At 43.3% G+C, this 20413-nt stretch overlaps 1 protein-coding gene across 6 annotated transcripts in view; it reads left to right on the top strand.

Moving 5' to 3' along the window:
* Positions 1 to 19470, top strand: part of LOC109905648 (BCAS3 microtubule associated cell migration factor) — a 405490-nt gene extending 386020 nt beyond the window's left edge. For all 6 annotated transcript variants that reach the window (XM_031790754.1, XM_031790752.1, XM_020503154.2 and 3 more), the window contains one exon: positions 14500 to 19470. In XM_031790754.1, coding sequence (XP_031646614.1) covers positions 14500 to 14648 — 149 coding nt within the window. In that variant the 3' untranslated portion in view covers positions 14649 to 19470. The remainder of the gene's footprint in view (positions 1 to 14499) is intronic.
* Positions 19471 to 20413: the final 943 nt, after the last annotated feature.

Below are 20413 nucleotides of genomic sequence, written 5' to 3'. Positions count from 1 at the left end.
TGTTCTAACCTGCTTCAATAGAGACAGAAAAACACTGGGCCCTGTTCTAACCTGCTTCAATAGAGACAGAGAACCCCAGGGCCCTGTTCTAACCTGCTTGAATAGAGACAGAGAAACCCAGGGCCCTGTTCTAACCTGCTTTACTAGAGACAGAGAAACCCAGAGCCATGTTCTAACCTGCTTCAATAGAGAAAGAGAAAGACACTGAGTGCACTCTGTACCACTGAAAGACATTCAGCTGAGCTGCTAAAAGAAAAGATTAAAAAAAGAAGGGAACCCTGGGAAAGAAAAGTGAAAGTGACATGAGCTGAGGCTGAAGAGTATGGTGCAGAGGAAAAAGATGGGAGTGTGAAAGAAGAGCAATGTCATTATTTCTGCCCCTCAGCACTCCTCCATTCACTGGCAGGTCGCTCTCTCTTCCTCTCTTTCTCTTCATCTCTCTCTTTTTATCTCTTCCTCTTCCTCTACCTCTCTGCAGCCAGCTGAGAGCGTGAGAGTAATCCGTGGCGACAGTGTGAGACGATGAAGAATAATTCCTGTATTCAGAGCCGCCACCGCTTATGCCCCCTCTTCCTTTTCTCTCCTCTCCTCCCTCTCTTTTGCACTCCTCCACTGATACGTTGGTCCTAGATGTCATTGTATCATTTGCCCTGGCTTCACCTCTCTCTGCCACTCTGCCCTGCTAGCCTAGGGGGGGGGGGTTTAGTTTTACTATCATGTGAGGACCAGAAATACTCACAAGGATAGTAAAACAAGGAAAATTTGCTTGTCCACAATAGGAAAAAGCCTATTTTAGGCTTAGGGGTTAGGGTTGCAGTTAGGTTCATGGTTAGGGTTAGGAGTTAGGTTCATGGTTAGGGTTAGGTTTATGGAAAATAGGATTTTGAATGGGACTCTATTGTTAGGTCCCCACAAGGATAGTAAAACAAACAGTGTGCGTGTGAGAGGGCAGAGTGTCTTAGCCTTCTGCAAATGGGCTTTTTGTGGAGATTTTTTTTAGGCTGCACTTAACAGCTTGCTCAGGGGAGCGACGCCGTGAGAGTTCAGGAAGAAAGAGGGCGAGAGATGAAGAGAGGGAATGAGAAATAGGGCGATGGAGAGGTAGAGAGAGTGAGATTGCGATGTGGAGAGTGGGAAGCACATCTTACAAATGTGTATGTGATGTTCCAGGTCTGTTTTGGGTTGTCTAGACAAGACAGCGGTGAAACACTTTTAAACCAAGAAGCATTTTAGAGGAGTGGAATTTAAGAAAAGGGCTCTGTATCCGAGGTGTCTCCGAGTCGTTCTCCACTTAGTCTGTTGTATGATTACTACCTATATCTGACTTCACTGTTTAAACCTATGACTCTCACATCCATCTGGAACCATACAGCCTTTCTCCTAGCATGAGTAGATTAATAATAAATGCACTAATGTAGTATATACCTCCTGTATATTTACTTAAGCACTCATTTATGCTGACACTCAAACACAAGCACACCTATATGTACATATGTGTATATATACAGTGGGGCAAAAAAGTATTTAGTCAGCCACCAATTGTGCAAGTTCTCCCACTTACAAAGATGAGAGAGGCCTGTAATTTTCCTCTAATTTGCAAATAAATTCATTAACAATCCTACAATGTGATTTTCTGGATTTTTTTTTCTCATTCTTTCTGTCATAGTTGAAGTGTACCTATGATGAAAATTACAGGCTTCCCTCATCTTTTTAAGTGGGAGAACTTTCACAATTGGTGGCTGACTAAATACTTTTTTGCCCCACTATACATACATACATACATACATACATACATACATACAGTTGTGGTCGAAAGTTTACATACACCTTAGCCAAATACATTTAAACTCAGTTTTTCACAATTCCTGACATTTAATCCTAGTAAAAATTCACTGTCTTAGGGCAGTTAGGATCACCACTTTATTTTAACAATGTGAAATGTCAGAATAATAGTAGAGAGAATGATTTATTTCAGATTTAATTTCTTTCATCATATTCCCAGTGGGTCATAAATTGACAGACACTCAATTAGTATTTGGTAGCATTGCCTTTAAATTGTTTAACTTGGGTCAAACGTTTCGGGTAGCCTTCCACAAGCTTCCCACGATAAGTTGGGTGAATTTTGGCCCATTCCTCCTGACAGAGCTGGTGTAACTGAGTCAGGTTTGTAGACCTCCTTGCTTGCACACGCTTTTTCAGTTCTGCCCACATATTTTCTATGGGATCATTGTCCATTTGGAGGACCCATTTGCGACCAAGCTTTAACATCCTGACTGATGTCTTGAGATGTTCCTTCAATATATCCACATAATATTCCTCCCTCATGATGCCATCTATTTTGTGAAGTGCACCAGTCCCTCCTGCAGCAAAGCACCCCCACAACATGATGCCGCCACCCCCGTGCTTGACGGTTGGGATGGTGTTCTTCGGCTTGCAAGCCTCCCCCTTTTTCCTCCAAACATAACGATGGTCATTATGGCCAAACAGTTCTATTTTTGTTTCATTAGACCAGAGGACATTTCTCCAAAAAGTATGAACTTTGTCCCCATGTGTAGTTGCAAACCGTAGTCTGGCTTTTTTATGGCGGATTTACACTTGACTCCAATTGACTCAAATTATGTCAATTAGCCTATCAGAAGCTTCTAAAGCCATGACATCATTTCTGAAATTTTCCAAGCTGTTTAAAGGCACAGTCAACTTAGTGTATGTAAACTTCTGACCCACTAGAATTGTGATACAGTGAATTATAAGTGAAATAATCTGTCTGTAAACAATTGTTAGAAAAATTTATTGTATCATGCACAAAGTAGATGTCCTAACCGACTTGCCAAAACTATAGTTTGTTAACAAGAAATTTGTGGAGTGGTTGAAAGATTTGTTTTAATGACTCCAAGCTAAGTGCATGTAAACTTCCGACTTCAACTGTATGTGCGTATAGAGGCACTCAAACATGACTCACATTCTCAGACACACACATACAGTGTCTTTGGAAAGTATTCAGACCCCTGGACGTTTTCCACATTTTGTTACATTACAGCCTTATTCTAAAATGGATTCAATAAAAATATAAAACGGATACCGTTTTACATAGATATTCAGACCCTTTGCTATGGTACTTGAAATTGAGCTCAGGTGCATCCTGTTTCAATTGATCATCCTTGAGATTTTTATACACTTGATTTTAGTCCACCTGTGGTAAATTCAATTGATTGGACATGATTTGGAAAGGCACACACCTGTCTATATAAGGTCCCACAGTTGACAGGGCATGTCAGAGCAAAAACCAAGCCACGAGGTTGAAGGAATTGTCCGTAGAGCTCTGAGACAGGATTGTGTCCAGGCACAGATCTGGGGAAGGGTACCAAAAAAATGTCTGCAGCATTGAAGGTCCCCAAGAACACAGTGGCTTCCATCATTCTTAAATGAGCAATCGAGGGAGAAGGGCTTTGGTCAGGGAGGTGACCAAGAACCCCTCCTCATTAAAAGGCACATGACAGCCTGCTTGGAGTTTGCCAAAAGGCACCTATAGACTCTGCTACTATGAGAAACAAGACTCTCTGGTCTGATGAAACCACGATTGAACTTTGGCCTGATTGCAAAGCGTCACGTCTGGAGGAAACCTGGCACCATCCCTATGGTGAAACATGGTGGTGGCAGCATCATGCTGTGGGGATGTTTTTCAGCGGCAGAGACTGGGAGACTAGTCAGGATCGAGAGAAAGATGAATGGAGCAAAGTACAGGGAGATCCTTGATGAAAACCTGCTCTAGAGCGCTCAGGAGCTCAGACTATGGCCATTGTTTACCTTCCAACAGGACAACGGCCCTAAGCACACAGCCAAGACAACGGAGAAGTGGCTTCGGGACCAGTCTCTGAATGTCTTCGAGTGGCCCAGCCAGAGCCCGGACTTGAACCCGATCAAACATCTCTGGAGAGACCTGAAAATAGCTGTGCAGCAACGCTCACCATCCAACCTGACAGAGCTTGAGAGGATCTGCAGAGAAGAATGGAATAAACTCCCCAATACAGGTGTATTAAGCTTGTAGCGTCATACCCAAGAAGAGCCGATGCTGTAATCTCTGCCGAAGGTGCTTCAACAAAGTAAAGAGTAAAGGGTCTGAATACTTATTTAAATGTGAAATTTCAGTTCTTTATTTTTTATAAATTAGCAATCATTTCTAAAAACCTTTTTGCTTTGTCATGGGCCAGCTCTTACACCCCTGAAACACTGTTTCAGCAGCTCCACTCCTTAACGCAACCTGTCCATTATGCTTTGTCATTATTGTGTGTAGATTGATAAGGAAACAAAACAATTTAATACATTTTAGTGTAAGGCTGTAACGTAACAATGTGGAGAAAGTCAAGGCACTGTATATGCGTGTAATGGTGTGTCTGTGTATCAATTAAAGATGTGGTATGAATTAGTGATAGGGTACATAATGGACAGGTTGCGTTAAGGAGTGGAGCTGCTGAAACAGTGTTTCAGGGGTGTAAGAGCTGGCCCAGTCAGGGCTGTCTTCACATATCAGATCTGTACCCAGAAAGCACACAGGCTTTCTAGGAAAGAAGAGGAGAGGAGCGAGAATAGGGGATGGAGTGAGGAGAAGTAAGGAGTGGGGAGAAGAGATAGAACAATAATAATTCTAAATGCCATTTAGCGGACGCCATCATCCAAAGCAACTTAGTTATGCGTATATACATTTTACAGTTCCTTCAGAAAGTATTCATACCCCTTTTTCCACATTTTGTTGTGTTGCAGCCAAAATTGATTAAATAGATATTTTTCCCACCCATCTACACATAATACCCTATAATGACAAAGTGAAAACATGTTTTTAGACATTTTTGCAAATTAAGTCATATCTCACACCCCTGAGTCAATACTTTGTAGATGTACCGTTGGTAACGATTACAGCTGTGAGTCTTTCTGGGTAAATCTCTAAGAGCTTTCCACACCTGGATTATGCAAGCTCTGTCAAATTGGTTGATCATTGCAAGACAACAATTTTCAGGCCTTGCAATAGATTTCCAAGTATATTAAGTCGAAACTGTAACTGGGCCACTCAGGAACATTCAGTCTTCTTGGTAAGCAACTCCAGTGTAGATTTGGCCTTGTGTTTTAGTCCTGCTGAAAAGTGAATTAATCTCTGTGTCTGATGGAAGGCAGACTGAACCAGGTTTTCCTCTGGGATTTTGCCTCTACTTAGCTCCATTCTGTTTATTTTTCATCCTGAAAAACTCCGGTCCTTAATGATTATGAGCATACCCATAACATGATGTAGCCACCACTATGCCTGAAAATATGTAGACTGGTATTCAGTAATGTGTTGTATTGGATTTGCCCCAAATATAACATGTTGTATTCAGGACAAAAAGGGAATTGCTTTGCCACATTTATTGCAGTATTACTAGTGCCTGGTTACAAAAGTAATTAGTGCCTGGTTGCAAACAGGATGCATGTTTTGGAATATTTGTGTCCTGTACAGCCTTCCTTCTTTTCACTCTGTCAATTAGGTTAGTATTGTGGAGTAGCTACCATGTTGTTGATCCATCCTCAGTTTGCTCTTATCACAGCCGTTAAACTCTGTAACTGTTTTAAATTCACCATTAGCCTCATGGTTAAATCCCTGAGCAGTTTCCTTCCTCTCCGGTAACTGAGTTAGGAAGCACCCCTGGATCTTTGTTGTGACTGGGTCTACTGATACACCATCCCAAGTGTAATTAATAATGTCACCCTGCTCAAATGGCTATTCAATGTCTGCTTAATGTTTTTTAACCCATCTGCCAATAGGTGCCCTTCTTTACGAGGCATTGGAAAACGTCCCTGATCTTTGTTTGAAATTCACTGCTCAACTGAGGGACATTACACATAGTTGAATGTGTGGGGTAAAGAGATCAGGTAGTCATTAAAAAATCATGTTAAACACTATTATTTAAACTTATTATGTGACTTGTTATGCACATTTTTACTCCTGAACTTATTTAGGCTTGCCATAACAAAGGGGTTGAATATTTATTGACTCAAGACATTTCAGCTTTTCATTTTTAATTAACATGCAAACATTTCGAAAAACATTTCCACTTTGACATTATGGGGGATTGTGTGCAGGCCAGTGACAAAAATATCTTAATTTAATCCCTTTTAAATTCAGTCTGTAACACAACAAAATGTGGATAAAGTCAAGGTGTGTGAATACTTTCTGAAGGAGCCCTGTATTTATGGACTCTTTTTTGAAATATAACCAATTTTCAGGGTGGCCCTCCAGAGCTCGTCGGAGACCAAATGCGGCCCCCCGGGAAAAATGAGTTTGACACCACTGAATTAGACCAACATAGCACTGTTCTTAAACATGTCCCATGGATACAGCTGCCACTAATAACATGTCATCATATCAAATGTCATGGCCCTGCTTGACTGTCTAAAATCAAAGCCAAACCATCACTCTAAATGGCTACATTCAGAGAACCAGCTATGATGGAGCCCCCTTCGCTTCAGTGTCCTTTTCATACACAGGCTCTAATGTTGTTTTTTTTCCCCTCTTCTCTAAATGGACTCATTCAGGGTATAGCTAGTGATATTAGGATGAACCTTTCATATAGCGTGTTCCACTTCTGTTTAAATCACTGCCGTATTATTACCTATAAGCTGATTCAGAATCAATGGTACAAGATGCTGTTTCTCCCTCCTCCCGGCCATTTAGACCCAGTGTGCATCCCAAATGGCACCCTATTCCCTATATAGTGCCCTACTTTTGACCAGGTCCCATGGTGCTCTAGTCAAACGTAGTGCACTATATAGGGAATAGGGTACCATTTGAGACGCGGACCCTAAATAATGAGTTGATTAGTAGAAATGGACTGTAATGTTAAGTGATATGATCCATTGAACCCTAGTAAATAGTTAGAGAGGTAGTGCCCTTAGGTTTAAGCAGCTTGTTTCATAAATTATACCTGCTACGGTAAGAGCCTGCTTAACCATTTGGAGATAGGCCCATCTCCAGCTTCTGACTGCTTCCCAAATGGAACCCTATGCCCTACATAGTGCACTACTTTTGACCAGTGTCCTATGGGAATAGGGTGCCATTTGGGGAGCAGGCTCTGAATGGTTGTAGCTACTTTAGAGGCTCTATATATAGTAGTTGATATGGCCAACAGACAGCCTTGTTGTGTCCTCCTAGTCTTTAGCCTGCTGTTGTTTGCACACTCTGGGAGGAGTGGAAAGGGAAAGAAGAGGTGAGGGGTGGCAGTGTGTCCCAGACCAGAGAACATGTGTGGCTGTGGCCTGTAGAGTTGTGTCCCCTGAAGTGAAGGGACAGCAGGGGACTATTGGGGGGGGGGGGGGGGGGGTACAGACCTGTGGTGTTAGGTATCAGACGTGCCGTGGAATGTTCCATAGGAGTATGTTGGATGGATCTCGTTCGTGTCTTTGTCTTCTATCAAGTCAGACGTGTGTATGTCAACTAGGGTTGCAAAATCCTGGTAGGAGGTTTCCCGGAAACAGGAGGGAATAAGCAGGAATCTGGAATCCTCCAAACAGGATTTATGGAAAACCAGGGAATTTATTGAAAGTTCCCGGAATTTTGCAACCCTAATGTCAACACATGCTGGCACTCACACACTCCAAGCAGGCTAATGTCAACACATGCTGCACCTCAGCTCCAGCAGAAAGGTAGTGGTCCTATGAGGGAGTGGAGTGACCTGATGTGATGTGGCCTGACTGTAGTGGAAGTCCCCTTCACAGCCAAATAGCACCATGCATACATACACACACTACCACCAGTCTGTTAAGCTGAGCCTAGCCCTCTGTCTCAACACATGCAGCATATACAGCTCTCTCTCCCTCTTTCTCTCACTGTTGCCCTATATATAGTCCTGATCACCGACAACGATGAGACGGCCTATAGGGAGGAGGTCAGAGAACTGGCAGTGTTGTGCCAGGACAACAACCTCTCCCTCAATGTGAACAAGACTAAGGAGCTGATCATGGACTACCGGAAAAGGCAGGCCGAACAGGTCCCTATTAACATCGACGGGGCTGTAGTGGAGCGGGTCAAGAGTTTCAAGTTCCTTGGTGTCCACATCACCAACAAACTATCATGGTCCAAACATGCCAAGGCAGTCGTGAAGAGGGTACGACAAAACCTTTCCCCCCTCAGGAGACTGAAATTAGATCCTCAAAAGGTTCTACAGCTGCACCATCGAGAGCATCCTGACCGGTTGCATCACCACCTAGTATGGCAACTGCTCGGCATCTGAACGTAAGGCGCTACAGAGGGTAGTGCGAACGGCCCAGTACATCACTGGGGTCAAGCTTCCTGCCATCCAGGACCTATATACTAGGCGGTATCAGAGGAAAGCCCATAAAATTGTCAGAGACTCCAGTTACCCAAGTTATAGACTGTTTTCTCTGGTACCGGAGCGCCAAGTCTAGGACCAAAAGGCTAGGACCAACAGCTTCTATCCCCAAGCCATAAGACTGCTAAACAATTCATAAGATCGCATTGACATTGACAACCCCCCCCCCCTTGTACACTATTGCTACTCGCTGTTTGTTTGTTACCTATGCATAGTCACTTCGCTCCCAACTACATGTACAGATTACCTCAACTAGCCTGTACCCCCACACACTGCCTCGGTACCGGTGCCCCCTGTATATTGCCTCGTTATTCTTATTGTGTTACTTTTTATTATTACTTTTTATATTAGGCTACATGGTAAATATTTTCTACTTCTTGAACTGCACTGTTGGTTAAGGTTTTGTAAGTATGCATTTCACGGTAAAGTCCACACTTGTTGTATTCAGCGCATGTGACAAATACAGTTTGATTTGATATGCAGTTTTCTTAGTGAAGTATTTACTGGCGTATGACCGTCCCTTTCCCTTTGGTGGATTACTTACGTTACAAAGGGGCACTTAGCTTGTTTTGGGGTTAAGTTGTGGTAATAATATCCTGTTTTGGGATTTAGCTCAGAGATCAAGGTCCAGAGGTATGTTTATGTGTTTGGTTCTGTTGTCCCAAATGGCACCCCTTCCCAATATAGTGCACTAATTTTGACCAGATGAGCCCTATCGGTAGATAGACTACCTCCCAAATTGCACCCTATGTTTGTGAGTGTTAGTGTACTAGAGAGGATGTTGTGGTGGATTTTCAACAGCTAGCCGGATCATCTGTGTGAGCAACTAATGACGATGTCTCCTCTAAATCCAATGTGGCTTAACTATAAACATAGACTGACAACAGCTGCGCACTCGGCACCACACTCTCTCTCTCTCAGGCCAACCCAGCGAGGGGGTAATGAAGAGGGACACTCAGTGTGTAGTGTATAGGGTTTCACAGCACCTTGATCTATAGCAGGGCCATACAACCAGTACAAGCTCTTTACCAGGGTGAGAGAGATGAGTGGAAGGAATGAGGAGAAGAGAGGCAGAGAGATGGAGAGGAGTTATTGTATTTCCATGCAGCAGTCCTGGTGTAATGAGCTCTGATTGGAGATGAAGCAGTCCACCGTTTATCTGCCGACCCGTGTGTGTGTGTCTGGGGGGAAATCTGACTTGATGGAGCTAACCAGAGCCAGCTGGGTCCAACGATGAGATTAAAGTTAAAACACAAAAACAATCAGTGGGGATAAGTATAGTATCGGTGTGTGTTACTGCCTCACTCCCAGACTCTGAGAGATAGAGGAAGAAGAGAGGAAGAAAAGCGAGAGAGATTAAAAAGTGGCATCTCCTCTCCGGTCATCTCCTCTCCGGTCATCTCCTCCGGTCATCTCTTCCACTCTCTTCTCTTTGTCCTCTCCTCTCCTCTCCGGTCATCTCCTCCGGTCATCTCTTCCACTCTCCTCTCCGGTCATCTCCTCCTCTTCGGTCATCTCCTCCATTTCGGTCATCTCCTCTCCGGTCATCTCCTCTTCTCCGGTCATCTCCTCCTCTCTCCTTTCCAGTCATCTCCTCTCCGGTCATCTCCTCCACTCCTCCTCTTCGGTCATCTCCTCCATTCCGGTCATCTCCTCTCCGGTCATCTCCTCTTCTCCGGTCATCTCCTCCTCTCTCCTTTCCAGTCATCTCCTCCACTCTCCACTCCAGTCATCTCCTCTCCGGTCATCTCCTCCACTGTCCTCTCCGGTCATCTCCTCCATTCCGGTCATCTCCTCCATTCCGGTCATCTCCTCCACTTTCCTCTCCGGTCATCTCTTCCTCTCTCCTCTGCGGTCATTTCCTTCTCTCTCCTCTGCGGTCATTTCCTTCTCTCTCCTCTGCGGTCATTTCCTCCTCTCTCCTCTGCGGTCATCACCTCCACTCTCCACTCCGGTCCTCTCCTCCACTCTCCACGCCGGTCCTCTCCTCCACTCTCCACTCTGGTCATCCCCTCGACTCCGGTCATCTCCACCTCTCCGGTCATCTCATCCTCTCTGGTCATCTCCTCCTCTTTGATCATCTCCTCCACTCCTCCTCTTCGATCATCTCCACCACTCTGGTCATCTCCACCACTCTGGTCATCTCCTCCACTCCGGTCATCTCCTCCACCCTAGTCATCTCCTCCTCTCTCCATACCGGTCATCTCCTCTCTCCGCTCCTCCAGTCATCTCCTCTCCTCTCCTCCGGTCATCTCCTCTCCTCCGGTCATCTCCTCCTCTCCGGTCATCTTCTCTCCTCTCCTCTATTCTCCTCGCTCCTCTCTTCTCCTTGCTCCTCTCTTCGCCTCGCCCCTTTCCTGTTCTCTCCTCTCCTGTTCTCTCCTCGCTCCTCTCTTCGCCACGCTCCTTTCCTGTTCTCTTCTTTCCTGTTCTCTCCTCGCTCTCCTTTTCTCTCCTTTCCTCGCTCTCCTTTCCTCTCCTCTCTCTCCTTTTCTCTCCTTTCCTCTCCTCACTCTCCTCGCTCTCCTGTCCTCTCCTTTCCTCTCCTTGATCTCCTGTCCTCCTCTCTTCTCCTTGCTCTCCTGTCCTCTTCCTCTCCTTGGCTCAGACCCACTGATTAAGAGCTGCTTTGTTTTCCCTTTGATCCCTCTCGCCACTCATCTCAACTTAATGTAGCCCCCTCACCACATCCTACATACACACATAAACACACACACTGCAAACACACACAGAGCACAAACATGCTTTCGGTGAGGAGGCTTACATGTTTGTACGTTGAGTCTCAGTTCTTTACATTTATTTTGTGTGTGTGTGTGTGTGCGTGTGTGTGTGTGTGTGTGTGTGTGTGTGTGTGTGTGTGTGTGAGCGCGCTCACGGCAGGCTGAAGTGAGAAGAGAACAGTTTAAGAGGATTAGACCATTGACAGGCTGCTGGACCATTTCTGGACGTTCATTTCCACAGTCAGTCCACTTGGTAATGAAGTATTTACTGAGCCCAGTGGAACTGTTATTGCATTTTGCCACAAAGCAAAACTCCATCCTCGCTAGATCGAGCCATGAGGACATTCAGCTTGGTGTTTGTTATGTTATTTGTTATGTCTTTTAGTAGAAAGTGTCTCAAGTTTTACATTAATTGTTATTATTACATCTAACTACACAGTAACTACATTAGTAACTGTGGAGTAATGTAATGTGAATGAAAATGTAAATATAGTAACCAATCTGAAACAGAATGTGGTTGATTTTGTTTATTTAGATTCAGTCATTGTCATGTAGGTCTCATGTGCAGATACCATGTACAGATACCATGTACAGCTGAGTGAATCCATCCTGTTAACAGACTAGCTGTAGTGTTAACCAGGGGGATTTGAAGGGGATGGGTTAGTTGGGGTTAACTAAATGTCATATGGTCAGCTCTATGTCAAGTTTTAGGGAGCTTAGATTCACATTAGAGCGGAGGGCATTATGTTGAGGGTGTGAGCATTGGGGTGTGTGTGGGTTTGATTGATTGACTTGTGAGTGTTAGGTGTTGAGATGTTATCAAGGGCAAGATCTGATCCAGATATCAATTTATTGGATGAAACTTAGGCCTAATTATGAGTTAGAACAAGAATGGTTTAGGGGTTAGGATATATGGTTAGTGGTTAGGAGAGAGGGGTTAGGCTTGAGGGGCTAGGGGTTAGGCTTGAGGGGCTAGGGGTTAGGCTTGAGGGGCTAGGGGTTAGGCTTGAGGGGCTAGGGGTTAGGCGTGAGGGTCTAGGGGTTAGAAGTGAGGGGCTAGGCGTGAGGGTCTAGGGGTTAGAAGTGAGGGTCTAGGGGTTAGAAGTGAGGGGCTAGGGGTTAGGCTTGAGGGGTTAGGAGTGAGGGGCTAGGGGTTAGGCATGAGGGGCTAGGGGCTAGGGGTTAGGCTTGAGGGGTTAGGCGTGAGGGGTTAGGAGTGAGGGGTTAGGCTTGAGGGGCTAGGGGTTAAGCGTGAGGGTCTAGGGGTTAGAAGTGAGGGGCTAGGGGTTAAAACAGAGGTTAGGGGTTAAAAGAGAGGGTCTATGGGTTAGGAAATGGGATAGAAGAGAACCCAGAGGAGAAGCAAGGGGAGGAAGCGAGAGTGAGGTGAGTTGTGTGGTCTGTCAGAGAGACAACAGCAGATCTACACCATTACAGCTGACAAAGTCATATCATTAGATATCATATCATTACTGATTCATCCATACTGTGTGTGTGTGCGTGCGTGCGTGCGTGTGTGTGTTCGTGCGTGCGTGCATACGCGCGTGCTTGCGGACTCATGTGAGGGGGTGCGTGAGAGTAAACCCCAATGTGGAACAGTAGTCGTCGTCAGCTACTAGGATCACTGTTCAGCTGTGACTGTGTTTCTGCTGCTTGTATCCAAGCAAATGAAAAAGGGAGGGAGGTGGGACAGAGTAACATGTGGAACAGAGTGGTGTGTTGCGTGGATTCTGTGGAAGGTAGGGCGGCTTTGTGTAGCTCGTCAGATCTGAAGCCAACAGCTACTGTTTCTCGTGGGACATTCTCATGGCTCCAGTGTAACCTCTCCCTTCAGTCCACACCGCCTGGTTTACTTATGTCATGGATTGGATTTATACAAGGCTTTTACAGCTGCTTCAAGTGCTTTATGTTGAATGGGATGTGATCATTGATGTCTGAATTGACTGGATGTATAAGTGAGAGCACGTGTTTGAGTTAAGCATTCATTTGTACGGTATAAGGCTTGTGACTGTGTGAGAGCAGAGCTGTCTCACCTTCTGTGTGTGTGCGTGTGCAAGAAATAGTGAGGAAGTGAGCGAAAGAAAGAAAAGAAAGGGGGATACCTAGTCAGTTGTACAAGAGCACAGATATGTTGGCATATAAGTTTGTGCAGCTGTCAGTTTCTGAATGTGTTAGGGTACAGTTGCATGTCTGTGCAGGCAGCAGAGTAATAATGGTGAAAATACCGCACGGCCTATGACAGGTATACTGTATGTCTGATCTGTGTCACAATTCACCACGTAGATCACTGCCTTTATTCCTTCCTGATGCCAGCCTGCACCCATCTTGACGGATATGTTTTACTGTATGTCATATCTTTAATATGTTCCGTATGGCCATGGACTGACTGTCCAATTATAGAAACATGTCATATCTTTAATATGTTCCGTATGGCCATGGACTGACTGTCCAATTATAGAAACATGTCATATCTTTAATATGTTCCGTATGGCCATGGACTGACTGTCCAATTATAGAAACATGTCATATCTTTAATATGTTCCGTATGGCCATGGACTGACTGTCCAATTATAGAAACATGTCATATCTTTAATATGTTCCGTATGGCCATGGACTGACTGTCCAATTATAGAAACATGTCATATCTTTAATATGTTCCGTATGGCCATGGACTGACTGTCCAATTATAGAAACATGTCATATCTTTAATATGTTCCGTATGGCCATGGACTGACTGTCCAATTATAGAAACATGTCAAATCTTTAATATGTTCTGTATGGCCATGGACTGACTGTCCAATTATAGAAACATGTAACAGTTTCCTGTGAATGGTGTTGGAGCAGCCTGTCAGACAGTGTGTCAGTCAACACAGGGTGCTGAAGGAGCAGATTGCTAGCTGGAGTACCGTACTGTTACTGTAGCTACTGGGATGATTGATGAATCAGGTTGAGAGAGTGTTTTTGACAGCAAACCAAGCAACCCTGAGACATGTGGTAGTGGAGGGAGTCTGGTCTAATAGAGGGAGCAGAGTTTGGGTTCCTGTCCAGGAGCAGCCCCTACTTCTTGTTCCCGATAGGCTCTTCATCTGTTGTAGATCTGATAGTTGGATAGGGAGAAGCAAAATGGTTGTAGTTCCAACTTGGCCTCTGATAAAGACAACATCTGGCGACTTTATGTGAATGTACATTTGTATTGGTTTGGTACACAGACAGGAACAAGACAAAATCCCACTCAACACTACATAATCTACTTACACCGTTACAACACGTTCAATGTACAGCTCATAGAAGATTGGAATTTTCTGCTATTTTCATAAATGCTTTATGTACTCGTTGCTCTTTGTGTTTGTGTGTGTGTGTGTGTGTGTGTGTGTGTGTGTGTGTGTGTGTGTGTGTGTGTGTGTGTGTGTGTCTCACCCCCACAGAGCTCCAGAGGGAGGGCAGCATTGAGACTCTCAGCAACAGCTCTGGTTCCACCAGCGGCTCCATCCCCCGTAACTTTGAGGGCTACCGCTCTCCACTGCCCACCAACGAGAGCCAGCCCCTCAGTCTCTTCCCCTCCGGATTCCCCTAGAGGAGACCAGGAGACAGCCTGCCTACCGCCCTACAAGACCTGGGGTCAAATACTATTTGATATCTTTCAAATGCTTTGAGAGTTTGCTTTAGTCTGCCTGGAATCCCTGATGGGAGGGGACTACATTTTGGCGACTGTTCTATTGGTTCCATTACGCCAGACAAGCTCAATAAATCCCAGATAAAGAATTTGAAATTATTTCAAAAAGTATTTGAACCCAAGTCTGCTAACTACTGTTCATCCTACCGCTTCACACAGCACAGCCGGACAGTCTTGATGGTCTCTCACCATGTTGATATTCATTAGGATGTTATTGTGAGCAGTGGTCCCCTCCTCTCTCTCTCTCCAAATCCAGGAACTGTCCAGTGTTTCTCTCACTTGCCGATGTGTTTATGCTTATGTGTGTGTGTGTGTGTGGGGGGGAATAATGTGTCACAACGCGTGTGTTTCATTTTGGGTGTGTGTGCTGCTCCGTGTGAGAGAGAAGGCTGAGGCCGGGTGTATTGAGTGAGCAGTGTGTGACTCAGTCCCTCCTGTGTGTGTGTATAAAAAGTGCTCTGATGATCATGGGTGTCCCAAATGGCACCCTATTTCCTATATAGTGCACTAAAAGGCTTATTCCTTTCTTGTATACACACAACTCAAACAAAAGCACACGCTTGTACGCTGAATAATTACTTTGCCGGCTTGCTTTTCTTAGTGAATGAGTCATTGCTGGACTTGACCAGACCACATAGGACTTGATATGAAGTCTGATCTGATGCACTAGTGAGAACAGAAAGAAAGGCTTAAAACAGACTCTGAATAATTGGTCACTAATTTTGTATTCGGTGTTAAAAACACGATACAATCCTAGTCCTTTGTCTGGGGAATGGATGACTGGCTGACTACAGGGGTCTGTTCTGAAAAATGCAACGTTACAAGACTTTCGGGTAGAAATACATTTTATAGATCAGATATGTCCTGTAGCAAAAGGAGTCATTGCAGATCTATATATTATATTTATATCTGCAATGTTTCACCTTATTGAACACAGCCATGTTCCCGTAATTCTGCTTGTTGAATGAGTCGATGGCTACTGATGCTTGGTCACTGGCTAATGTAACATAAAAGGGTCATGATTAATTGATCCTTTTTAATGCAGAACACATGCTTATTAATACATTTTCACTGTAATATTGATTTTGTACAATACTGAGTAGTTATTTGCTATACATTCGTGTTAATGAAATACTGAAGACTTGGAAAATAGTTTGCTGTGTTATATTATCACCCCTGGATATTCAATGATTTCATATATACTGAGTAAATATAACAGCTGCATAGTCATTGTTTTAATCACGTGTACAAAAGTTAGCAGCTTGTGCTTCTGTAAATGTAGAGACTTCTCCTTTAATTTAAAGAAAATAAATAAACCACACCAAAGCCAGTACACATTTTCTGCCAGTTTATTGTGGAAAAGCAGACTGTGAATACAACACTCTAAAACTTATCTGACACTCAGAACAAGAATCAAAAGAACTACAAAATGTTCAAGAATCTCAAATCAGTACAAGACTAATTGATGTAGGGCCCCTATGTTTCAATGCAATTCACTTACCTTAGACAGGAGCAAAACCAGGCCAGAGACTGAAACAATGCCCATGTGAATGTGTTTGAGCAGGCATACTCAGGCCAACAAGCACTGGCTCTGCTCTTGCCTTCAGGTTGTTTGCCCCATAGAAAAAGAATGAATTGAATGGGCTTGGAACTTCTAACCCTGGCATTTTTTATTGGTAAACACATGGGTACACTTACAGTGGCTGCCTGGTAATGTGATGCAATCCTTTCCATGTTCATTCAAACTAATGTATTTTTTTGTAATGTCAGTTTAATCAACAAATTACAGCACATATGACTTGTCCACCCATAGAGTACCACAGTATGAGTCATATACCCATAAAACCTAGCGGTCAAACAGGGAAATGGTTCAAATCATTTTTCTACCATTCATCATCATTCATGGGGGATTTTATAAACACTTAAAATAAGGGCTGTGTTTCATGTAGGGTTACCCTGGAGTGACGTTTTGATAACCGGTTACTTTTATCAATAATTTGCCTGTATTTACCCCCCCCCCCCCAAAATGCTAATTAGCTGCTAATGTGGCTATCATTAAGAACTACAAATGCCATGATGACCTGGAGGAGGCTGCCGAATCGAGGCAAAGGTAAGAATCTCTGGATTAACTGTCTGTTAGCTAAATGTAGTAATAAATAACTTGTCTACATTTCTTTAAACTGACATTTCTGTGAACTGTCTTTTGGTTTAAAAAAAAAAAACTCTCCCCAATTGATAGTTAGTCTTATCTCGTCGCTGCAACTCCACTACGGACTCGGGAGAGGTGAACGAGAGCCATGCGTCCTCCGCAACACGACCCTGCCAAGCTGCACTGCTTCTTGACACACTGCTCGCTTAACTCCAAAGCCAGCCGCACCAATGTGTCAGAGGAAACACCATCCAGCTGACAACCGAAATCAGCTTGCAGGCGCCCGGCCCGCCACAAGGAGGCACTAGAGTACGATGAGACAAGGAAATCCCGGCCGGCCAAACCCTTCCCTAACTTGGGCCAATTGTGCGCCGCCTCATGTGTCTCCCGGTCACAGCCGGCTGGGATCGAACCCGAGGCTGTAGTGACGCCTCAGCACTGCCCTTTTGCCAGTTTTAAATTGACACAATACCTGATAGCAGAGGTGTCAGCTAGAGATGACGTGCAGGAGCTTGCAGAGATTTGTAGTTTTGCGTGATGTCTACTTTGAAGCTAATTAGCATTTTTGAATCTGAGAGTAAATAGAGCCAAATATATTGATAAGTCACCTTGTCCGAGAGAGATTTACATGGTTATCATAACATCACACCAGGGTAAGCCTACAAGAAACACAGCCCTAATTTGAAGTATTTCTAAATTCCCCTATGGGAAAAATTAATGATGGGAAAAATGATTGGAACCATTTCCCAGTCTGACCACTGGGTTTTATGGGTATTATGACACCTCCACTATGGGCATAATTGACTTGAATGGGGACGCCTGTTCTATTCATTATATTTCTATGGTTTGCCCACTGACGCTCCCCTGGTGCCCCACACTGTGACATGATGCCCTGCATGCCAATGTCTCTCTGAGTCTGAGGGAACCATGCCCAGGCCAGTGCCCCAGCTGGCACCTCTACCAGGGGCAGGGGCCTGTTAAAGGAGGACACACCTTAGCTGTTTCACTCTGTTTCAAAATGTTGTCTGCCTCCTGAACATGCCCCTGGTTTTTACCCTCCTCTCATGTGACAGTCTCCATTTATACCCATCCTCCTCTGCCAGCAAACCCTGTGAATAGATAGAGCAGCGAGAGGAGAGCCAAGGTTGGCACCAGGAGAGAAGCCGTATTGATACATAGCTAGCTACAACCACTTGTGAACATTGTTTTGCTCAAAATCACACAGAAAAAAATTCGCTGCCCAAAGAACGTAAAATTACAGATCAAAAGTCATCTCTATCCAACCTCATATACTGTATTTCTTTAACTTTGTGTGATTTATTTGTGTACATATGTGTCTTGAAATGTGATGGAATTTGTTATTCACTTATATTCAATCATTTATCAGACTGTAATAGCATTATAATGTGTGTACAATACAAAACATTTAACAATATCAGATCTGAAATAGTATTTTGATTGCTGTCATTTAATTGTTGTCATCCTCTCAACTAAATAGACTAGGAAGACTTACATTGTTAGCAAATATGTATGTTAGGCAAGTAAAATTCCCTCTTTTTTAATCACTTATAATTATTTTCCTTTCCTCAGTGCACTCTTTTGATCCACAAAGGAGACAACTAGATATCAAATAGGTCTACTTCGAATTAATTTATAGTGCCAGCCATTTGAAACCAATCAAAGGCAATACCATGTATTATATCCTATTGTTCGTATGAATATGACAGAAAAATATATTGGGAAATGCCGTGGTCATTGCAGGTATGTTGATGACATTTTATGACCTTTTAGTGAATAAAACAAATGTCACTAAACAATTACAATTCGCATAGGACTATTATTATTGTTAATTTAATGTACAAATGTAATCTTAATCACTTTTCAGATCAGGCTTTTCAATCGTCTAACAGGAGGCGAATACTTTTTTTAATAACCTAACCTAACAGTTCTGTGTTGTTTACATTGCCAAAGTGTCCAATGAAAATGTTTTATGCATCAATGATTTTATTCAAACGAAACGCTTCCTCATAAACTGAGACCCCAATCGCCTGATTCTGAGCAAGATTATAGCCTGCCTATGTGTACACTTATTTCTGATTCAATGATAGAGACCATCGTGTGAGCGGTTACGTTCGAAATTGAACACGGGAAAGTGCTTTCCTTGCTAAATGAAAGTATGTCTGAAATAAATGTAATTTCCCCCTGACCCAAGTAATTTCATATCGCTTCTGTATATAATACGATTCAATGTATTCGGTCGCATGAGTTGAAAATTGAATTTTGAAGCACTGTCAACAAGTTCAACTCTGTTAAATCAACACGAGTTTGATAGGACTGTAGCCCATAGTAGAGAGCAACAAGGCTATTTTCAAGGGAACTGAGTGCATGTCAAACATAATAGCCAGCCTCTCCATGTTGTGTTGCAACATCACATCAAATTGATCAAGGCTGTTATAGAGTTACGTTCCTGAACAGAAATTGATATGCTATGTGCACATATATGTTGTCAATAGGACATTAAGTCTACACTTGTTGTATTCTACGCATGTGACAAATAAAGTTTGATTTGATTAACTTGTCGTCTCTACTACCTATTTGAGCTAAGACATTTGAACAAACCAAAATTGTTAGTCTATAACAGCGGTTCCTAACCAGTGGTACTAGGACCCCTGGGCCTACATGACCTATCCACAAAGTTGTTTTTATTTTTATGAACTAGGCAAGTCCGTTAAGAACACATTCTTATTTTCAATTATGGTTTAGGAACAGTAGGTTAACTGCCTTGTTCAGGGGCAGAACGAGAGACTCATGAGACCATAGGGATACGGGTGAAATGCACATGAGCGGGTACTCCGGACAGAGCAACATTTTTTATACCTTCCATTTCTGAAGTCAGTCAGATAACTTCCAACACCTAGGAAATACTCTCCCATTTATTTCAGATGTGGCCTATTTTTCGGTTAATTTTAACTGCAGATGCAGCAATAACATGAAGCTTTCTAGTGAAGTTAATGACATACCTTTCCCTATATAGTAGGTAGACATACTTGTAGCCTACATCACCCATATGGATTTTAATTGTTTCTTAATTTCCTTAGATGCATAAAATACACTTTGCATGTAACTTTCAATTGTCCTATATCTCTAACCCTAACAATGTCCGAGGACAGCAGCTTTGTTTACAAGTTGTGAGTCAGTAGCATTATGACCTTAACGAGGTTGTAATATATCTAGTAAAGACTTCGATCAGCTTATCGACACGAAGACAAAAGCATTGCAACACAAATTCAAAGGTGCGTACAAATCACTGTTAGCACTATTGTCATAGTTACCCGCCGAAAGAACTAGAGAATCATGTATTGTTACGGTTCTTGTCAGTATTCACAAGATGTAAACAGTAGGCGTACAAAAGATCAATCAATCTGCAGGCAATTCTCATTTCTCCGTAGGCTAATGCTTTTTTATTTATTCTAGGACTACTCAAAGGATCAAATCTCTTCCAGGTGGCTATATCACT

The sequence above is a fragment of the Oncorhynchus kisutch genome, linkage group LG15 (genome assembly GCF_002021735.2).
Source record: "Oncorhynchus kisutch isolate 150728-3 linkage group LG15, Okis_V2, whole genome shotgun sequence".
Lineage (NCBI taxonomy): Eukaryota > Metazoa > Chordata > Actinopteri > Salmoniformes > Salmonidae > Oncorhynchus > Oncorhynchus kisutch.
This window is presented reverse-complemented; position numbering and strand designations above follow the sequence as displayed.